Source organism: Salvelinus namaycush, chromosome 12 (assembly GCF_016432855.1).
Source record: "Salvelinus namaycush isolate Seneca chromosome 12, SaNama_1.0, whole genome shotgun sequence".
Taxonomy (NCBI): Eukaryota; Metazoa; Chordata; class Actinopteri; order Salmoniformes; family Salmonidae; genus Salvelinus; species Salvelinus namaycush.
The window spans coordinates 52,330,941-52,354,750 of record NC_052318.1 but is presented as its reverse complement, the minus strand read 5'-3'; the positions used below and the strand labels follow the sequence as shown (position 1 = coordinate 52,354,750).

Here is a 23,810-nt window from a genome sequence, read left to right as displayed (position 1 = left end):
TCAACACTAAATAGGCACTTTTTAACTATACATTTGACATTTCCAGACATAACGATGCAAACAGTCTATTTTCTGGCAATTTATTTGCAAATTTTACCAGCATTGCTTCGTGTAGATGTGGAGAGAAATAGACTTGCTTTCTAATTTGATGTGCAATGACGCCGTTGAGGCCCATCTGTTGTCTCTCATTCACTCCCATGCATTCTATTTCCTGCGTGAATTCACGCGCGTAAAAAACGTGTATCGTTTAATTTGGGCTTTTGTCAACAGTCAAGTCACTAAAACTAAATTAACTGAGTACTGGTAACTTACAAAAAATGTGTTGCTTTAATTTAATGAGTCAAGGCAATCAGTTTTCTCAAATAATTTGAGTTAACAGAATTATGTTTTATGGTGATAGGTCTGAAAACAGGCCAATCTGTGGCTATGAGCATGATTATAATATTTGTTTTAATCAACTGCAAATGTACATGTAGATACTGTTGCTCTCAGTAAAGCCAGGATTTTAAACAAAGAAAATATACGTTTGCACATTTTCAGTCATCTCAACTATGGCTGTACGAACACAGTCATATCGGTGTGAATAAGTATTCAAAACACTCACAGCAATTCAGTGTTATACAGCCATTCAGAAAGATGTTGATAATATTTCAGGCAAGTGGCTTATTAAAACCTTACTATATATATTCTGTAAAGGCATTATAAACGACTGCATATAAGATCTTAAAACCTTTACTAATGGCTCTAAGGGCAATAAGCTCCCTTTTTTTGAGAACTGCTGAAACTAGAAGCAGATTTAGAACATGAGCGTTGCTGTGGACACACACACTGCTTTTGAGGGTTCAGGGTAAACACAGTTCTAAATCAAAAATGGTGGTTGTAAAATGACCACTCTAAAGATATCTCCTATGTTTTTAACTTATAGCAGCAGTGTGTGTATATATCTCAAGATGCCTTGGGCCAGATTTAGTAAATGTTTGCAACTAAACGACTTGAACAAAAACTAGGTGTGTTGAAAAGTGCAGGTGCAAATGTTGAGTAAGTCTGGGCCTGTGTGTCAATAGCATAGCGTCATAGAGGGATGTTAGTCACATTAATCAGAAAACAGACAGTTTAGTCAGCATACAGACAGGTCTAGAGGCACTCCGTTGTGGGACGCCTTAGTATCAGTGTTTTAAACAAACATGATTCGTGGTGGAGCTAAATGGGTAAATGGGGTACACAGGTGGGTTAAAGGGGGGGGGGGGGGTAAAGGGGTACACAGGAGGGGCTAAAGGGGTACACAGGAGGGGCTAAAGGGGTACAGGTGAGGAACAATAAACACATGATCACAGTTTCAGAATAAAAGATCAAACAGGCTCTGGTTTTGCCATTGTCCAAGATTCACACTTTAAAAGAAAAAAAGGGACATATTAGTAGTTGAAAATCAGTACATTCTGGAATCATGCAGTAGCAACACAATGTTGTTGATGAGGTCACTTCTTTTTGCTGCTCTCTCACTTCCTCCTCCGTCCGCAGTATTTACCCTGGCAGTCGGCGCCCCCTGAAGGACCATTCACAGCACAGCATCTCAGGGCCATTTGATCAAATTACATACAATCAAATAAGAATATTTACAGTACAGCAAGGGTTGAACAACATGTATTATGCACAGTGGTGTCCGAAATTACTGACAAGGGCCCCAGGACCAGTGGAAGCAAAATAGCCCCATAACTTCAATGATCCACCACCATATTTGTCTGTTGATATGGGGTTATTTTCTGGTTATGCATTCTCATTTCATCACTAAGCTCACCACTGGAGTGAGTGGCCAAAAAGCTCTATTTTTATGTCATCCAACAAATGTAAACGCCGGGAGTCTGCTAAACGGCATTTGGATTGGAACTGTGCTTTTGTCAGACGACATGAAAATAGAGCTCTTTGGCCACGCACACCAGTGGTTGGTTTAGTATCGAAATGAGAATGTAAAAGCAGAAAAGAAACCCATACCTACTGTCAGGGATGGACTGGGACAAGAATTCGGCCCTGGAATTTCATCCTCACCAGCCCACATCACTGTGCGCATTACCAACTCATCCCAAAAACCCAAATTTATACATATTTTATTTTTTACCTTTTAACCTAGGCAAGTCAGTTAAGAACAAATTATTGTTTATGTATATATATGCAGTCTAGTGCCAGTCAAAAGTTTGGACAACACCTACTCATTCAAGGGTTTTTCTTTATTTTTACTATTTTCTACAATGTAGAATAATAGTGAAGACATCAAAACTATGAAATAACACATATGGAATCATGTAGTAACCAAAAAAGTGTTAAACAAATTAAAATATATTTGAGAATCTTCAAAGTAGCCACCCTTTGCCTTGATGACAGCTTTGCACACTCTTGGCATTCTCTCAACCAGCTTCATGAGGTAGTCACCTGGAATGCATTTCAATTAACAGGTGAGCCTTGCTAAAAGTTAATTTGTGGAATTTCTTTCCTTCTTAATGCGTTTGAGCCTATCAGTTGTGTTGTGACAAGGTAGGGGTGGTATACAGAAGATTGCCCTATTTGGTAAAAGACCAAGTCCATATGGCAAGAAGAGCTCAAATTAACATAGAGAAACGACAGTCCATCATTACTTTAAGACATGAAGGTCAGTCAATGCAGAACATTTCAAGAACTTTGAAAGTTTCTTCAAGTGCAGTCGTAAAACGCATCAAGCGCTATGATGAAACTGGCTCTCATGAGTCTGCTGCAGAGGATAAGTTCATTAGTTACCAGCCTCAGAAATTGCAGCCCAAATAAATGCTTCATAGAGTTCAAGTTACAGACACATCTCAACATCAACAGTTCAGAGGAGACTGCATGAAACAGGCATTTTTATTGAGCCTTTATTTAACAAGGCAGTTAAGAACAAATTCTTATTTAGAACCCTAACAACGCTGGGCCAATTGTGCGCTATCCTATGGGACTACCAATCACGGCCAGTTGTGATACAGCCTGGAATCTAACCAGGGTCTGTAGTGACGCCTCCAGCACTGAGATAAAGAGCCTTAGATCGCTGAACCACTCGGGAGACCTTTATGGTTGAATTGCTGCAAAGAATCCACTACTAAAGGCCACCAATAAGAATAAGTGACTTGCTTGGATAAAAAAATACGAGCAGCGGACATTAGACCGGTGGAAATCTGTCCTTTGGTCTGATGAGTCCGAATTTTAGATTTTTGGTTCCAACCGCCGTGTTTTTGTGAGACGCAGAGTAGGTGACTGGATGATCTCTGCATGTGTGGTTCCCACCGTTAAGCATGGAGGAGGAAGTGTGATGGTGTGGGGGTGCTTTGCTGGTGACACTGTCAGTGATTTATTTAGAATTCGAGGCACACTTAACTAGCATGGCTACCACAGCATTCTGAAGCGATACGCCATCCCATTTGGTTTGGGCTTAGTGGGACTATCATTTGTTTTTCAACAGGACAATGACCCACCACACCTCCAGGCTGTGTAAAGGCTATTTGACCAAGAAGGATTGTGATGAGTGCTGCATCAAATGACCTGGCCTCCACAATCCCCCGACCTCAACCCAATTGAGATGGTTTGGGATGAGTTGGACCATAGAGGGAAGGAAAAGCAGCTAACAAGTGCTCAGCATATGTGGGAACTCCTTCAAGACTGTTGGAAAAGCATTCCAGCTGAAGTTGGTTGAGAGAATGCCGAGTGTGCAAAGCTGTCATCAAGGCAACATTAAAATATATTTAGATTGGTTTGCTTTTTTGGTTACTACATGATTCCATATGTGTTATTTCATAGTTTTGTGTGTCCAAACTTTTGACTGGTACTGTACATATAAAACATTTTGTACTAAAAATCACTTATATTGGCCCGCCGGCCACTTGTTGCCGACCACTGCTCTACCCTGCCCCGCCCCTACACACACCTTAGTTAAAAACAGGCAGTAGTGCTGACACATAACAGTACAGTACATTGTTTATCAACCATTTCTGTACTAGTGACTGGCGAGACATTGTCCTCATCTTTTTTTAACCAGCTCATTTTTAAAAACAAATACAATGTGCAAAAACACTACTGGCGATACAACTCACCGCTATAACTGTGCCTCGGCTCTAGCCATTTAGTTTCCCTCCCTGTTGTGCTGTCTATCGGTCTCAGCATCTTCTCTGCTGTAGCTCTGTGCTTCTTTTTGTTCTCTGTCTGTCAGCCTGTCTGCTTAAGCCGTATACGTTATAAAAGCCAAGCTAATGACTTAAGGACGGTTTATACTTGGTCTAACGACATGTCTGTAAGACAATTAGAATGCGAGTCAAACTCTGGTGGAATGTCTGTAGGCCGTCGCTGCAACTGTCGGTTTCTTTGTCGCACAGACATTTAAAAAAAAGTTTACGTCTCTGCGACTGTCACAATGCCGTTGCCATGGTTTACCGGACATCCACAGCAACCAGACCAAATCCTCCTGTGACCAAACAATGCAGGAGTTCTAAAATTCTCTAAAATAATTACCTACAGTTATTTATTCACACTGTGGCATTAAGCTATTTTCTGTAAGCTCGCCATTACCTTGTAAATAATGTTGTGGATTTATTTTCCTGTAATAACGAATAAAAAGTAGCTTAAGTCGTCAGCTATACTCTGGTCATTATTTGAACTGGCTAGCCAGCTAACTAGTTAGAAATGAACCAAAGCATTGTTTAGAAAATTGCTTTTAGTTGCCTGGCTTGCTAGGTTGACATTTACTAAATTAATTTGGTTCAGAAGCAAGTTGTTTAATCTTTTCCAGCGCGTGCGCTCCATCCATATCTCAAAGCCATATCAAATATCTTGGTTGTATTAAATTGTTATTAAGCTGAATAGTGAGAGTTGAGAAATTATACATACAGAAAGCTGAGACTCTGCTCTCTTTGACAGGGACAAGGGGACGAAGCTTCCAAAGGTGTGTTTTTTCCCGCAATTGCATTTTGAAATGTTTTACGATCAGAACACATTTTTCTCTGAAGTGCATTGGGGAAGAGGAGAGTGGTTCGCTTATCACAGCAGCATACTCCAGCATAACAGGCACAGGGGCAGAGCAGACACTTTCATTACAGGAATCATGAGGATAATGCCCTTTACTGTTAGCCATGAAGTTGAGTGAGGTTACAATATAGAATGTGCTCTTTCTAAGTTTATAGGCACCCTTCCTGTTTTTTACGATTCATGATCTTGGCCGTCTAACTAATGATGGAGTCGGAGCAGGTCTCTTTGCTGATGTCGCATTTGACTTTGAATGTTAGGCTGAGCTGAAGTCACGCAAACTATCAGAAAACCGTGCTGGTCCATCTTGGTAGGGGGGCTGGCCGTTGCCCACTGATCAGCCAAAGGCTTATTTTATAAACTGAGAAATTGCAAAAAAGTTGCCCAAAAATCTGTTCCAAGGCCCATGGGCCACCAGCCATGTCACCTTTTTTTTTCTTTTTTAGTTCACCTTTATTTAACTAGGCAAGTCAGTTAAGAACAAATTCTTATTTACAATGACGGCCTAGGAACAGTGGGTTAATTGCCTTTTTCAGGGGCAGAACGACAGATGTTTTAAATGTTGTATTTTTCTATAAAACAAATATGGTGGTGGATCTTTGAAGTTATCGGGCTATTTTGCTTCCACTGAGCCTGGGGTCCTTGTTAAGGTCAACAGCATCATGAACTTTACCCAGTACCAGGACATTTTCCCCCAAAAACTTGGTCACCTCTGCCACCTCTTTATCAAGTAGGTAAATCATTTTGGACCCCCCTGTATATTATTTATAACACAAGACATTGTGCTTTTGTGTTGTTGTTTACCTCTGTAGCTACGTGCTCCCAGGAAGCCTTGCATGGCTGTGTATTTGGCTGCCTTCTGTGCCTTCGCTGGAAGAGTAGGATAAGACAAGGATGTTCAACTATTTAAACCATATGTGTCCAGTACAGCTCAGGAATGCCAGAAACATGTCTATTTCATGTATCAGGGGTTGTGCCATAAGGTCAAGTAGTTTTGACTAAATTCATCACTAAGCAAAATGAGACCAAGTCCCTAAAAGACAAAAAAATAGCAAACGATTTGCGAGTCCTTGAGCTGATCTTGTGTTTCATTTACAGTAGTATGTTAATCATTCTGACTCAGTGAGGTGTCAAGCTAATCAAGATTAACATGTGTTAATTAACTGTAAGCAAGCGTGAGTGAGTGTGTGTTTGCATGCATTTAAACATCCAATCAAGCGTGTGTGCGTATGCGAGCATGCATACATGTGTATTTGTGCTTACATGTGCATTTGAGCATCAGGACAGTAATTGATTATAATATGTGAAGCGGAATGTCTTACATTTCTGCCCTGCTTGTCCCGCTTCTCCTACTCCGTAGCCTCCTAGAGGAGAAGAAAAATAACAGGAAGTAGACAAACCCACATCAGTCATAATAAACAGCTGATCATTCCTACTAAACTGACTATTTAATCTGTTCATTTTTTTGTCAGGCATTTGTTAACATAATAAATAAAGGACTGACATCTCTGCAACATCAACGTTTATAAAACCCAAAGACTTTGACACTCTTGTATACTAAAGCTTTTCCAACATCTTTTTTCTTACCATGGGAGAACATCGTGAATATAAAACTCATGTGAGAGGTCTCTTTGGGTGAATCTCAATAGTAAAACTCCTGAACATCTTCTAGCATACACAGTGGAGGATTATACTTAGAACTATTGAGAAAAAGTGCATTGATATGGTTTTGCAACAATGTTTTACGACACCTTGGCTGTTATTTAGATATCACTATTGACTATTTTGAAGCAGAGATTAATTGGTATTTGTGAATTGACATTGTAGTCTCGGTCCTGATTTATGTTCTCTACATCACCTCTGGCCGCATGGCAAATGGCCCAATACAATTCCCAAAGGTCAGTCAGCCCTTCCCTGTCAAGAGGCCAAATTCTCTCTCTACAGTATCCAGAGGACTTACCATTGGAATGTGTGATACAATAATACTAAGGATTCATGTTTGGTATCTATCTGAAACTTGTTCACTGAGGGTAACTCTGATGCTATATGGATGTATGATCTCTGTGGTAACTTGTATATGTTCAGTGTGTACACTCGACACCATACGCAAGGATCTCTTTTGTCCTCTCAGGAATTAGCGCTCTCCCTCACCCTCTTAGGTGATCACATATTCAGTAACTTCAGAAAGTATTCATACCCCTTGACTTATTCCACATGTTGTTGTGTTACAGAATTCAAAATGGATTAGATTTTTTTTTCTTTCTCACCCACGTACACACAATACTCCATAATGACAAAGTGAAAACATGTTTTTAGAAATGTTTGCAAATGTATTGAACATAAAATACAGAAATCTCTCATTTACATTAGTATTCACACCCCTGACTCAATACTTAGAAGCCCCTTTGGCGGCCATTACAGCTTTAAGTCGTCTTGGAAATGCCTGTATGAGCTTTGCACATCAGGATTTGGAGATTTTCTCCCATTCTTCCTTGCAGATTTTCTCAAGCTCTGTTAAGTTAGACGGGGGAGTGGTGGTGCACAGCAATCATCAAGTCTTTCCAAAATTGTTCAATGGGATTCAACTCTGGGCTTTGGCTGGGCCACTCAAGGACTATCACATTCTTGTTCTGAAGCCATTCCAGCGTTGCTTTGGCTGTATGCTTAGGGCCATTGTCCTGTTGGAACGTAAATCTTCGCCCAAGTCTAAGGCTGTTTGCACGCTGAAGCAGGTTCTCATCAAGGATTTGCCTTTATTTGGCTCCATTCATTGTTCCCTCTATCCTTACCAGACTCCCAGTCTCTGCTGCTGAACATCATCCCCATAGCATGATGCTGCTACCACCATGTTTCACGGTAGGGATGGTGTTGGAAGGGTGATGAGCTGTACCTGGTTTTCTCCAGACATAGCGCTTTGCATTCAGGCCAAGGAGTTACTTTTCAAAGAGTAACATTTTTGTCTCATCAGGCCACAGAATCTTTTGTCTTATGCACTCAGACTTTCACGTGCCTTTTGCAAACTCCAGGCGTGCTGTTATGTGCGTTTGTCTCAGGAGCGACCTCTTGTCTTGCCACACTCCCATAAAGCCCAGTTTGGTGAAGTGCTGTAGAGATTGTTGTCCTTCTGGCAGATTCTCCTATCTCAGCCAAGGAACTCTGTAGTTCTGGCAGAGTGGTCATTGAGTTGTTGGTTTCTTCCTGACCAAGGTCCTTCTTGCCCGGTTGCTCAGTTTGGTTGGATGGCCGGCTCTATGCAGAGTCTGTGTGTGTGTGTGTGTGTTTAACACAGGACAGGTACGTTTGTGTAACTAAAGAACAGCTCCTTAGAGCCAGCGGACTGCATGTTTGAATTCAGAACCATATTTAGCAACATGTTCATAACACTTGCACTGTTAAAGCTCCATGGTCTTTGATGTGTTGCTCTCTCACCTGATTGATAGCCAGCTCCACCCTGGGAGCCATAATAACCTGGAAAGAGGACACAGTAAACAAGCCATCTAGCCTGCACTAAACAGGCAGAGGCTACAGAGAATACCAACACATGGGATGTATGTTCCTACCCCCCTTGGTCGTTCACCTTGTACCTAACTCCAGGTACACCCTATATTTACACCCCAGGTAACTCACCTGGTACTCCTCCTCTTCGCCCGGTAGCTCCAGCTCCAGGTACCCCACCTGCTCCACCACCTGGAGAACAGGTACAGGTGTGTTAGGGTGTGTGTAAGATAGAGGGGAGTTCAACAAGGGTGCTGTTTGCGGCGAACAATTTCAGTTGAACAATTTGAATTAACATTCCAAAATGTTACGGTAAAGCTGCAAATAGCGAATCTTAGTATGGATTACTTTGACTTTTTACCAGCAATATTCAAAGTGCAAATTACTTTGCTATTATTACTGCGTAGAAACCCTACACAGCCACATTATTACTTGTATCAGCAGTTTAAACCCGAAACAGATACTTACGTTCGCCAAACATTGACCTTCCCATATCAAAGAAATGGTAAATATAAAGAATTGGCCCAAAAATATATTTACAAATGTATGTATTACAAATATATTTACGTTTCAAAATTGCCAAATAAATACCTTATTTGGCTAAATGTTTATAATTCACATGTATCCTAAAATGCATCACTGTTACATACAAAACAAATGGAATGTTTCCCTTCTTAAACGCACCTATGGACTAACACGGGTAAACTGGACACACCTGAAGAACAGCTTGATTGTAAATTCAAAAGCGCCAGAAGGCTAGTGAAAAAGGTAAGCAGGTGTCTAGTCATCATCAGTTGTAGCTACACCAAGACCCTGGACAGTTAACTACAGAGGGGATACAAGTATGTTTTCTTCCACACCTGGTCCAAAGTGAGCTCCACCCAAGGAGGAGGAGCCATAACCTGATTTGTTTGGCTTCGCTGCACCCTGTCCAGCTCCACCTGGTCCATAACCACCAGGCCCAGTCCCGTAGCCACCTGGTATGGCCCCAACTCCTCCCTGGCCAAGTCCAGTTCCAGCACCCCCTCCTGGTCCATAACCACCAACAGTTCCACCACCAGGTCCAAATCCAGCTCCAGGACCATAACCACCAGGGACTCCTCTACCTCCACCAAGCACAGATCCAGGCACTCCTCCCTGGCCTAGTCCAGTCCCTGCTCCCCCTCCTGGCACACTTCCCTGGCCAGCTGCTTGTCCTCCTCCAATGGTACCACTTAGCATACCTGTCAGTGGAAGAACTTCATCAGCAAAAAGATTATTCCTTGCGAGAATTAATGGAACATCTAAAAAGAGTATATACTCACCATATTTACGAGCTTTTGCATTTGCGTCATACCCTGCAATACAAAACAGGTATCACAAATTGTTTGCTCTAAAGTGCATTTTTCTGAGTGGAGAGGTGTATAAATAAATACAAAGAGATGATCTCCATTGATCCACACTTAAAAGCAGTCATTTTCAGTACCTCTAGCTCCAGTTCCCTGTCCAGCACCAGCTCCAAGTGGTCCATGGCCACCTGGTCCGGCCCCGGCTCTTCCCTGACCAAGTTCGGTCCCAGCACCACCTCCTGGTCCATAACCACCATGAGTTCCAATGCCAGGTCCATACCCAGCACCCGGACCACCACCACCACCAAGCCCAGATCCAGGCACTCCTCCATGGCCTAGCCCAGTACCTGCTCCCCCTCCAGGCACTCCTCCCTGACCTAGCCCAGTCCTTGCTCCCCCTCCTGGCACTCTTCCCTGGCCAGCTGCTTGTCCCCCTCCAAGGGAACCACTTAGCATACCTGTCAGTGGAAGAACTTCATCAGAACAACGATTATTATTCTTTGCAGAGAATTAATGGAACATCTAAAAAGATGATGTACTCACCATATTTATGAGATCCAGCTCCACCTGGTCCATAGCCACCAGGTCCAGCCCCATAACCTCCAGGACCAGCTCCGCCAGGACCAAGACCAGCCCCATAACCTCCAGGCCCAGCACCATAGCCACCAGGTCCAGCCCCATAACCTCCAGGACCAGCTCCGCCAGGACCAAGACCAGCCCCATAACCTCCAGGCCCAGCACCATAGCCACCAGGTCCAGCCCCATAACCTCCAGGACCAGCTCCACCAGGACCAAGACCAGCCCCAGGCCCATAACCTCCAGGCCCAGCACCATAGCCACCAGGTCCGGCCTCTGCTCCACCTGGTCTGACCCCAGCTCCTCCCGGCACTGCTCCACCTGGTCCATAACCTTGAGGTCCGGCACCATATCCACCTTGCCAGGCCCCAGCCCCACCTAGTCCGGCCCCGGTTCCTCCTGGTCCATAACCAACTGGTCCGCCACCATAACCACCAAGCCCAGCTCCAACAGCTCTCCCATAGCCTGAAACAGAGGGGACAGTGAATTCACAGACACTAGGATACATTTTTATTTTCACACATGATGTAAATGTGATGTGACATTTATTAAAAATGTATGTGACAATGTTTCTGCCATACTTTTAGGTGGTTTTCCAGTGCCAGTTCCTGTACCAGTTCCAGCACCTGTGGGGTATCTGCTACCAACTCCACCTGGTACATAGCCACCTGGTCCAGCTCCACCTTGACCTCCACCTAGACCTCCTCCTTGACCTCCTCCTTGACCTCCACCTACTCCTCCTGGTCCTGCTCCTATGGCACCCAGGCTGCCAGCTCCACCCAGACCTCCACCAACACCACCGGCTCCAGCACCTCCAGTCTTGTATGGCTTGGATCCATATGCTCCAGGCCCAGCCCCAGTCCCGTAGCCACCTGGCCCAGCACCATAGCCACCTGGCCCAGCACCATAGCCACCTGGCCCAGCTCCATAGCCACCAGGACCAGCACCATAACCGCCTGGACCAGCACCATAACCACCGGGTCCAGTGCCATATCCTCCAGGACTAGCTCCGTATCCGCCTGGTCTGGCACCATATCCTCCAGGACCTCGTCCTCCTGCTCCAAATTGGCCAGCACCATATCCTAAGTGGAGGAGAGAGAAATGACATGGATGAGCCTGTGCAGATATTTTTTTAGAAGAGATACAAACACAGAAAAGACATGCAGACAGCTGAAAGAATGCTCAAAGGTACCTTTGCCTGGCTTCCCTGAGCCCAGTCCTTCTCTAGCCCCAGTTGGGTAACGTATACCTGAGAAACCAAGCCTGTGATTAATGCTCTAATAAAATTAACATTGTGTGTGTGCGCGCCTTTCAGACTGACAGGGCAGTAACTTTAACATACCTCCACCTGGCAGGACTCCACCAGCTCCGTAGCCTGCAGAGAGAATAATTACCATAATGAAGACATCAGGACAATCATCTTGTTGTGGTGTTGAGTTGAAACCAGAAGACTTGTTTGGTATATCTGGTTTGAAGTCATGGCTTACTTTTTCCTGGTTTGGGGGTTCCAGCTCCTACATCACCGGCACCACCAGTCCCAGGGACCAGAGCTGCTCCTCCAGCACCCAGACTGCCAGCTCCACCTGCTCCATAACCTAAAGTTGCAGAGCAACAGATCATTAAAGTGTCATCTTAATCATCACTTCGCATCAGAGCCCTATATAGTCTTGTTATAGTAGCTTTTAAACTGTACCTTTGGGTGGTTTGTCACTCCTGCCTGGTCCTGTACCTCCTCCAACTCCTCCAGGTTCTACTCCTGCTCCTCCACCTCCTGAACCTCCAGCTCCCCCTGCACCGGTAGGACTTCCTCCCACTCTAACTGCACCACCGTCTTTCCCCCCTGCTCCTCCCGGTCCTCCTCCTCCTTTACCATCACCATCTCTTCCTACACCGCCAGATCCACTGCCTGCTCCTCCTGCACCATCAGGACCTCCACCAACACTTCTTGCTCCTCCTCCTGCATCTCCCTCTCCTTCACCAGGTGTATCTCCTCTTGGAGCCTTCAGAGGTTTAGCTCCAGGTAGAGTCCCCCCTCCAGTAATATCACCGTTAGCAGCACCTGTAGAACCAATCAGGTGACAGAGGTTTCAGACCCAAACCTTGCCAGACAGATCGACGTGGAACACAGACTACCACAATCGTAACTGCTGCAATTGTCTCTTGTTAATAACCTTTCTTTTAACAGTTTCATTCAAGACAGTCTTAGCTGATATTTCATGTTTTAAGTTTTACAGGAGATTGTTTTGGTGAAATCATGTACACGATGAAACCATCACCTGCTTGTCTTTCGTTAGAGGGTTTTCCGCCGGCACCAATACCGATGCCTGTTCCCGAACCTAATGAAGATAAAGGACTTAAAATGACATCACCTGTACACACAGCATAACTGTTAATCAAGCACTACTGAAGGCTACAGGGGCGGAGCTTGATTTGGCATCTACAGTACCTTCAGAAAGTATTCAAACCAATTCACTTATTCCACATTTCGGTTTTGTTACAATCTGAATTCAAAATGGATTAAAAAAATCAATCAATCAATCTCACCCATCTACACACAATACCCCATAATGACAAAGTGAAAACATGTTATAAAACATGTTTCTCTTTTACATAAGTATTCACACCCCTGAGTCAATGCTTTGTAGAAGCACCTTTGGCAGCGATTACAGCTGTGAGTCTTTCTGGGTATGCCTCTTTCAACCCCTGGATTGTGCCACTTTTACCATTATTCTTTTCAAAACTCTTTAAGCTCTGTCAAATTGGTTATTGATCATTGCTAGACAACCATTTTCAGGTCTTGCCATAGATTTTCAAGTAGATTTAAGTCAAAACTGTAACTCGACTACTCAGGAACATTCACTATCTTCTTGGTAAGAAACTCCAGTGCAGATTTGGCCTTGTGTTTTGTGTTATTGTCCTACTGAAAAGTGAATTAATCTCCTAGTGTCTGGTAGAAAGCAGACTTAACCAAGTGTTCCTCTAGGATTTTGCCTGTGCTTAGCTCCATTTCCTTTCTTTTTTCCAGAAAACTCCCCAATCCTTAACGATTACAAGCATACCCATAACATGATGCAGCCACCACTAGCTTGAAAATATGTAGAGTGGTACTCAGTAATGTGTTTTGGATTTGCCCCAAACATAACACTTTGTATTCAGGAAAAAAAGTTAATTGCTTTGCCACATTTTTTGCAGTATTACTTTAGTGCCTTGTTGCAAACAGGAATATTTTATTCTGTACAGTCTGCCTTCTGTTCACTATGTCAATTAGGTTTGTATTGTGGAGTAATTACAATGTTGCTAATCTATGCTCAGTTTTCTCCTATCACAACCATTAAACTCTAACTCTTTTTAAAATCACCATTGGCTTCATGGTAAAATCCCTGAGCAGTTTCCTTCCTCTCCAGCAACTGAGTTAAGAAGTTTTCCTATATCTGTAGTAACTGGGTTGGTACACCATCCAAAGTGTAATTAATAAGTATACTATGCTCAAAAGGATACGCAATATTTTTACCCATCTACCAATAGGTGCCATTCTTTGCGAGGCATTGGAATACCTCCCTAGTCTTTGTGGTTGAATCTGTGTTTGAAATTCACTGCTCGACGGAGATCTTACAGAGATGCGGTAGTCATTTTAAAAATCATGTTAAAAACTATTATTGCTACTTTTAAGTGACTTGTTAAGCACATTTTTACTCTTAAACTTATTTAGGCTTGCCATAACAAAAGGGTTGAATAATTATTGACTCAAGATAGTTTTTCATTTTTCATTAATTTGTAAAAATGTCAAAAAACATAAATCCACGTTGACATTATGGAGTATTGTGTGTAGGCCAGTGGGGAAAAAATCTCTATGTAATCTGTTGGCTATTACATTGTAGCTACAGTGTTTAGATTATAACTGGAGGTAAATCAGACACTTGCACATATATATACTAGGATTAATTTGTTTCTAATATATGTTAATAAGTATTGGTGGTTACGTTGTACAGGTACATTGTTATTGTTTAATTTGTTTAAAAAATAACACAACTGCTTAAAGCAAGTTAGATACAGTACGCTCTTATTTGTCATGGGTAATCAGATTGTTGATTAGTTTTCGGTGCAAGCGCAAAGTATTTTGGTTTTACAATTCCAAATGGCTGAGACAGCCATGCAGTAATAGAATCCTCCAGAAATTGTACCTGCATTAGCCCTAGACCAGGCAGAGTTAGATCACAACAATCACCAGGTTAAAGTCCTAAACTAAGTGTTGGACATCACTTTTAACTCTTATCTTGAACAATGATGAGCATCTGGAAAATGAATGATTAATTATGTAAGCAGAAATCGTTGATTATAAAAGGGCTTCTCTTTGCACTGCCAATGTATTATTATTATTAGTAGTAGTAGTAAAACCGTGCAAACAAGCAGACCATCAGCAAACCAAGCAGCTTGTTTCCTTCTTGAAGCTATTAGTGGTGAATACTGCCCAGTTCAGGCATACCTATATCAATGTCACATACTGTTCTGGACTGACATGTTATGGTTAGCCCCAGTCACTACTGTACTGGACTGACATGTTATGACAAGCTCCAGTCACATACTGTACTGGACTGACATGTTATGGTAAGCTCCAGTCACATACTGTTCTGGCCTGAAATGCTATGGTAAGCTCCAGTCACATACTGTACTGGCCTGAAATGCTATGGTAAGCTCCAGTCACATTCAGTACTGGCCTGAAATGCTATGGTAAGCTCCAGTCACATTCTGTACTGGCCTGAAATGCTATGGTAAGCTCCAGTCACATACTGTACTGGCCTGACATGTTATGGTAAGCTCCAGTCACATTTTGTACTGGTCTGAAATGCTATGGTAAGCTCCAGTCACATACTGTACTGGCCTGAAATGCTATGGTAAGCTCCAGTAACATACTGTACTGGACTGACATGTTATGGTAAGCTCCAGTCACATACTGTACTGACATGTTATGGTAAGCTCCAGTCACATACTGTACTGGCCTGAAGTGCTATGGTAGGCTCCAGTCACATACTGTACTGGCCTGAAATGTTATGGTAAGCTCCAGTCACATACTGTACTGGCCTGAAATGCTATGGTAAGCTCCAGTCACATACTGTACTGGCCTGAAATGCTATGGTAAGCTCCAGTCACATACTGTACTGGCCTGAAATGCTATGGTAAGCTCCAGTCACATACTGTACCGGCCTGAAATGTTATGGTAAGCTCCAGTCACATACTGTTCTGGACTGACATGTTATGGTTAGCCCCAGTCACTACTGTACTGGCCTGGCATGTTATGGTTAGCCCCAGTCACTACTGTACTGGCCTGGCGTGTTATGACAAGCTCCAGTCACATACTGCACTGGACTGAAATGTTATGGTAAGCTCCAGTCACATACTGTACTGGCCTGAAATGTTATGGTAAGCTCCAGTCACATATTGTACTGGCCTGAAATGCTATGGTAAGCTCCAGTCACATACTGTACTGGCTTGACATGTTATGGTAAGCTCCAGTCACATTCTGTACTGGCCTGAAATGTTATGGTAAGCGCCAGGCACATACTGTACTGATATGTTATGGTAAGCTCCAGTCACATTCTGTACTGGACTGACATGTTATGTCAATGTCCAGTCATATGCTAATGTCAATATCATGGCAAATAATGACCAGGTTCCAGTCATATACGGTACTGGCCTGTCAAGGCACAGAGCCTTCATTCACCTCCATCTTTACCACCAGAACCGATACCCAACACCACCATCGCCACCGACACCAATACCCGCACCAACACCAGTACCAGAACCAAACCCCACACCAATCGCATCACCAGATAAACCTGTCCCAGAACCAGCGGAACCAGAACTAGAACCAGCGGAATCAGAACCAGCAGAACCTGATGAAGAGACCAAAGGTTGAAAGAGATGAACCTGCTGTCAATGAGGTCATCACTCTGGGGGTACTTTCATGCTCCTCCCATGTCTTCTGAGTGTTGTAGAAAGACAAATAATCTACATTCAGTTTCAAACAGCCAATTCGACTGGATCAAACAGACTTATTTAGCAACGCTAGTTAAAACTCCACCTTTTCTCTTTGTATATTAGACAGTATGTTAGACGAGCATCATGTCCAAAGATATCTATATACACACACACACAGTGGTGGAAAAATTACAAAATTGTCATACTTGAGTAAAGTAGATACCTTAATAGAAAGTTTAAAAAAAAGTGAAAGTCATCCAGTAAAATACTACTTGAGTAAAAGTCTAAAAGTATTTGGTTTTAATTAGTTTCTAGTTTCCCCCTTTATGTGAGGAACATCAGGGGTCTGACAGTCACTTACCAGCACCAGACTGGCTCTGGTGCTCACCACCAGCTCCTGAGTCCTCTGGAGAAAGACAGACCACGTGATCCAAGTGCAGACCACATAATGAAAAAAATAGGTACATAGACATAAGGGTACGGTATAAGTTTACAAATATGTGGTTATTCTATTTCTCACCTCCAGAGGGAACTCCTACCCCATCTGCAGCTCAAGAGAGTGAGAGAGAGAGAGGGAGAGGGGGGAGAGGGAGAGCAAGAGAGAGAGGAAGCCGGATGGAGTGAGAGACAAATAAAGAGAGAGAAAGAAAGAATACCTTAAGTCACATATGAATGCAACAGATATCAATAATTAAAAGGCTGTTATTACATATGTATATTGATATCACAATTAACACAAAGACAACTGATACTCACCAACTCCAGCCGCAGCTATATAAGACAAGACATGAAAGATAGTATTAGACTTCATGTAATGGTGACACAGACATCAAGATAATATCAATGCACCACAGACTCACCACTGGGTTGAACAACACCAGCCCCAGCTGTATAAGACACAAGAATTTCAGATGTTGGCCAATGAAACCACACTTTATTGAATTCAGGATTAGTATATCATACGTATAGATAACGTCAGATTCTTAAATCACTTACTTTCTGGCACTGCAACTCCACCTACAGAACCAAATGGAAACAGACATTTTATAAGTGAAACAATACTATGTACTGTACATCTGTTACATAATAGTGATAAAAGTTAGCATGAAAAGGGTTGAGAGCTAGATGCATATGGCCTTACTGGGTGAATCAGGGGCTGTGTCACTAATGATAATAGCGATGTCTGTTGCCAAAAGAGACAACAAGAGAACAATGACTATGGTCCTTGCAATATGCTGTAGAACACAAAAGGGATGCGTGCCAAATTGCTCCCTATTCCCTATATAGTGCGATACTTTTGACAAGGGCCTGACAAGGGCTCTGGTCAAAGTAGTGCCTGGTCAAAAGTAGTGAACTATGTTGGGAATAGGGTGCGGAAAGCACACAAAGTATTATGGTATCATATGTGTGCACATGAAGCCAGACAAAAACCAACTACTGGTACTTTGCACACACATCACTGCCAATGAGATTGCAGAGAGGATGCAGTGATGTTGGGGATGAAGCAAAGGTAACTTTAACACAAACAGTGCTCGTTAACAGATGCAGTAGAGACCTATTACATTCTCTCTAAAAGATCAGATGAACACACCTGGGATTGCTGTCCCTCCGAGCTCCGATTTATCTGTTAAACAGAAAAGAAAGAGAAATGCATGTGTTCACACATACAACTAAAGCCCAAGACTGGGACTAGGGATGTTTGATCGGGTAGTTATCAGAAATACCTGGTTTTCCTCCAATGATAGGGATTCCTGTGTCTCCCACCCCTCCTCCAGCTGTGAGGCCGGTACCTGTCATGAGATGATAAAGGTGTTATAAGAATTATATAATGTCAAAAACATCACCTTAGACAGTATGCTTCTTCTCTAAAACCACTGTTGCACTGAAGTCAATGGCTAAATCTTGGTTGGCCAGAAATTATGTTAGAATGGTTTTAGCAATAGGATTTGGCCTATCCCACCACACCCACCATCTCCTGGGCCACCAGAACTTCCAGATCCTTCTAGAACCCCACCGGCACCACCAGGCTCACCTGGTGGAACAAAGTAACTACAGGTAACAGCCAAAATAGAGGAAACACCAACATAAAGCGTATTAATAGGGCGTTGGGCCAGAACAGCTTCAATGCACTTTGGCATAGATTCTACAAGTGTCTGGAACTCTATTGGAGGGATTCAACACTATGGTGTTGATGGTGTTGGAAAACTCTGTCTCAGGCACCACTCTAGAATCTCCCATAAGTGTTTAATTGGGTTGAGGTCTGATGACTGAGACAGCCATGGCATATGGTTTACATTGTTTTGATGCTCATCAAATCGTTTAGTGACTACTCATGCCCTGTGAATGGGGGATTTGTCATCCTATGGGGGTATATCTTTGGTAGCCAAAATAATAGCCTACCCAGCATTTTTATACATGATGGGATGCTCATTGCTGAATTGATTCAAGAACCACACCTGTGTGGAATACTTGCTTTCAATATACGTTGCATCCCTCATTTACTCAAGTGTTTCCATTGTTTTGGCAGTTACCTGTACTATGAAAACTGGGAATGTTTCAAATATTAATGGAACGAGTGACACATGCAGTGACATTCCCAGTGTGACATAGCAAACAAAAAGGGAGAAGTGTTTATATTGGACATCCTAGATATTATTTAAACATCCATTGCAAAGTTATTGCATGTGTAACCATGCATTTACTGTAACTGTTAATGAAAACCTGCTCCAACAGACCAAATGTAAATATCTAAATTCCACGGAGGCACCATCCAGAGTACCTCCAATACTGTTACCTCTGTCCACATAAACCTAGGCAACATCCCAAATGGTACCCTATTCCCTACATAGCACTACTTTTGACCAGAGCTCTGTGGGCCATGGGCAAAGGTAGTGCACTATAAACTGTAGGTTCTCTCCCCAACCCTAATTTAGCGCACCTGATTCTAATAATTAGCAGTTTGATAAACTGAATCCGGTTAGTTACACCTGGGGTTGAAATGAAAACCTACAGGAAGGTAGCTTTCAAGCCCTAATATAGTGCCTTCAGAAAGTTTTCAGACATCTTTACTTTTTCCAAATTTTGTTGTTACAGCCTGAATTTAAAATGGATAACATTTTGGGGAGGCAGGTAGCCTAGTGGTTAGAGCGTTGGACTAGTAACCGAAAGGTTGCAAGATCGAATCCCCGAGCTGACAAGGTAAAATCTGTCATTCTGCCCCTGAACAAGGCAGTTAACCCACTGTGTAATAATCATGGTGTTTAATCAGCTTCTTGATATGCCACACCTGTCAGATGGATGGATTATCTTGGCAAATGAGAAATGCTCACTAACAGGGATGTAAACAAATTTGTGCACAACATCTGAAAGAAATAAGCTTTTTGTGCTTCTGGAAAATTTCTGGGATCTATTAAATTTCTGCTGATGAAACATTGGACCAATAATTTACATTTACGTTTATATTTTTGTTCACTGTAAATAGTGTGCCAAATTTTTTTGCTAGAAATATGCAAATGTTTAATGGCAAACAGTTCACCAGAGGTTTTTTTCTGCCAAAAAACTTGTGGCAATCATATTTAGAACCATAGAAGAAAAATATATTGGAATTGGAAACCTAGTGAACTAGCGTTCTACCAAAGTGCCTGATAACTTGTTAATAAATTGTCCTAATAAACCTAAAACTCGTTAGGTATTTGATGCCTGGTTAGCATTGTCATGTTTTTATGGTATAGAGTGAAACACATTTTGTTACTGGGTAACTAGCTAACGGCTAGCGCTTAGCTAGCTAAAGTTGGCTATTATAACTAGCTAACTAATGATTCGATTGATATCTTAAAGACATATTTTTAGATGAAGACGTTGCTGTCTTTAAATACCAATATGGTAGCGTCACTGTTCAGTAACGTTAGCATGTTTATTAGCTAGCACAACAACTAAGGTAGCAACTATATGAGTTGACATCTAAACAAAACTACTCTTTTGCGGATTGGATCCCCTTTCCCTACCCATGGTGTTGGAGGAGGCTGCATTGGGAGGGGGATGCATCAACACCCTGGAAAGATTTTTGTGGTACACTAAGACTTTTTTTTTTTTGATAAATATGTGTATTGTCTTCAAGCTTGATAAGGTAAGAAAATGCATGTATTGTTCTCAAACGCCTATACATTCATTCTTTGTAACAATTAGATCTTTCGTTGCTTTAAACTAGGAGCTCTCTCTCTCTTTCTAGAAGCAATCAGTTACCAGGCAAAAAGACAGATTTAAGCTTTCAAACGGAGGAAAGCGAAATATGTGTGCACCAGGTCAAGACTTCCTTGATGTAACTCAAATATAATTAATTTTGGAAAAATAATATATATAGCCATATTAGGCATAACTCAATTTTATGTTGCTTTTCTTCCACACAAGCTTTATACACCCAAATCAGGAATAAGAGACAGCTAGTAGACAACTGGCTCTTCATCACGACGTTCATTAGTTTGAATCAATTGTGTTGAGGCTTGGCTGGAGAAAAATCTTGTATACTGTGGCTCTCTAGGAACGATTTTGCAACACATTTAAGATTTAGTAGGCCTAAGTCCCACTTTATGCTAGCTACATCGTTTGTCTATATAGAATTTATACAAGGCAGAAACATTGTTTCCTTGCTGAAAAATATTTAGAATATCTGTTTCAGTTAGAAGGAAAGCAACATCAAGGCAACTTTGTTACAGCTCAACCAGTTTTTCCAAAGCCTAACCGACCCATTAGCTGGTGAGTCTACCTCTTAAGATGTCAAAATATTAAATGTTTTAGATACTTGTTTTCTATCTTAATTTTGTTTTGTGTTCTCTGATTGTTCCAGTGCATGCATTCAACAAGCTTTGGATGAAGGACTCCAAAGTTCACTTAAAAAGGCAATAGTTCTGACCTGGGTTTGATTTTGTTTTTTGTTTTAATTGTTTAAATTGTGTTTATTCTCTTTTAAACACATTGGTTGAAAACTTATCGCTCAGTTACATACTGTCCTAAGGTTAACATCCCTACAGTGTTCACATTTCTCTCATGTAAATGTTGTAGCTATGTGAAAGCATTAAATAAACAATGTATTTGGGAAATATTCAGTCTTTGCTCTTTTCTTCATTGGCATGCTGATGATTTCAAGGTTAATATTGTAACACTTGGCATTATGTTTTAATTGTAGGATAGATAAGAATTTGATTGGATTTATTTGTATATGTTAAGACATTGAATACATGTTGTTTAGTTTACTCTATGAGAAACAAGTTCATTTAAAGCTATGTGTGATTGGTTTTATGTAAATAAGACATTTCAATGTGAAGTCATCAAAAATCTCATCTAATTTGCATATTCAGAATGAGTTTGAAACAAACTTGCAACAAACAGTGTTCTCCACAAGTTTCCCAGAATTGTTTGCCAGATGTTCACGTCGTCGCAAATTTGGCACAACAGTTTAGTGAAAATATTATTTTCTGTAAGGGCATGCAGCAGGTAAAGAGAGATGAATAGATGCCAGAACCAGTTCAAACAGGATTATTCAGTTGAAATGAATTGAAATTAAGTCGACTCAAACTTTGACCCATAAAGATTTGAAATGAAGTTAACTCAAACTTTGACCTATAACTCAGATTATGTACCCTACCTCCTGCTCCTGTGCCTGCTCCTCCTGCGCCTGTCCTGTCTCCTCCTGCTCCTGTCACATTTCCATCTCCTCCTGCTCCTGTGCCTGCTCCTCCTGCGCCTGTCCTGTCTCCTCCTGCTCCTGTCACAGTGCCATCTCCTCCTGCTTCTGTGCCAGGGCCAGGTGTAGGTCCTGCACCTCCTAAGTAACAATAGAAATAAGTCATCCTCATCATCCTCCTCCTCATCATCATCAGACCGGATAACGAAGGATAGACCCTCATCGTATTTATCAGGTTTGCTTCCAGCTCCACTAGGCACACCTGCAAAACAGATAAACCATAAGCTCTGCCCCTTCCTAGACTCTATCCCTAACAGTACCAACTTGACCTTACCTCCAGCACCTGTCCCAGCTCCGGTCCCAGCCCCTGTTCCTGTCCCAGCCCCTGCACCTCCAGCTGCCCCAGCACCAAGGGCCCCTCCTGCCCCACCTGGTCCTAGAAAAATAAACAAAGGCAGTTCATATGTCTGCATCTTTCCATCTGAGAGAGATGATGGGAAATGCAGCAGCAAGGTAGAGTAGGGGTAATGGGGAACAGCTTCACTTGAATGCAACAGTGCAGTATTCTGGAAAACAAAACCCATTCTCACCGTATTTGTCTGCCTTAAATCCAGATCCAGTACCGTAGCCTGCAGATCCCAACCAAACACACAGAGACCAGTGTCAGGCATCAGAACACACTGATACAATACACTTACCCATTGGTCTTTCTCTGTAATTATAAAGTACATTTCATGTACTTACCAACTTGTCTTCTATGTAAAGTAAAGGTCAGTGAAATGACCCAAACTAACCCATCTATATCCTCTCCACCCTCTCAGCTCTCCTCACACTTACCCCTTTTCCCCCAGGGAGAAACCCTGTACCCTCCTGGAAGCCCACCTGGCACCCTTCCTGATCCTGCTCCGCCCCCGGGTCCATAGCCACCTGGTCCGGCTCCAAAGCCACCTGGTCCGGCTCCATAGCCACCTGGTCCGGCTCCATAGCCACCTGGTCCGGCTCCAAAGCCACCTGGTCCGGCTCCATAGCCACCTGGTCCGGCTCCATAGCCACCTGGTCCGGCTCCATAGCCACCTTTGTATACAGAGTGTGTTAATATAGGGATGTGACGATATTGTATCATCTGTTTTGCTGGAATGTGGTGTTGTAGTGTGATTATATGTACACTTTTCAGTTGCTACTTAAATTGTGGTAGTGCAATAAGTAGCTTTGAGAGGAAAAGTCGATATTGGTGCTAAATAATAGGCGATATTTTCTCACCTGGTCCATAGCCACCTGGTACCCCTCCGACTAAGGAAGTAAGAGGTAATCCCCAGATCAAAGTTAGACATTTTCTGGACATCGATTCAACTTTATATTCCCTTAAAGGGATAGTTCACCCAAATGACAAAATACCATATTGGTTTCCTTGGACAACGTACGACCAGACTGACAAGACAAATAAACTCACATCCTTGTCCAGCTCCTCCAAGGACCCCACCGGCCCCACCAGCACCTTGTCCGTATTTAGCAGCTTTTGATCCGGCTCCATATCCTGTAGAATCATAGCGACCCTTTTCACTACAGAATGTTGAACTCAAAACCAACAGAAAAAAACTGCCCAACCAATGCCATTATGTAGGAAGCTTGAAGCCCAACAAACAATGTTGTTTTCACTGGAATACACAACAAGGATTCCCAATCAAATAATTCCCCAAAGTCCAACTATTATTAGTTGCCTTTATTTAACCAGGTAAATCATT

At 42.4% G+C, this 23,810-nt stretch overlaps 1 protein-coding gene across 1 annotated transcript; it reads right to left on the bottom strand.

Annotated features, from left to right (window-relative positions):
* Positions 1 to 1,352: 1,352 nt before the first annotated feature.
* LOC120057627 (glycine-rich protein 5-like) lies at positions 1,353 to 10,168 on the bottom strand. Its single transcript, XM_039006192.1, has 6 exons — positions 9,949 to 10,168; positions 9,369 to 9,731; positions 8,641 to 8,700; positions 6,336 to 6,377; positions 5,818 to 5,883; positions 1,353 to 1,543 (listed from the first exon to the last, which is right to left on the bottom strand). The coding sequence occupies exons 1-6, from the start codon at positions 10,166 to 10,168 to the stop codon at positions 1,497 to 1,499; spliced, it is 798 nt and encodes a 265-aa protein (XP_038862120.1). The 3' UTR covers positions 1,353 to 1,496.
* Between the last annotated feature and the right edge of the window lie 13,642 nt (positions 10,169 to 23,810).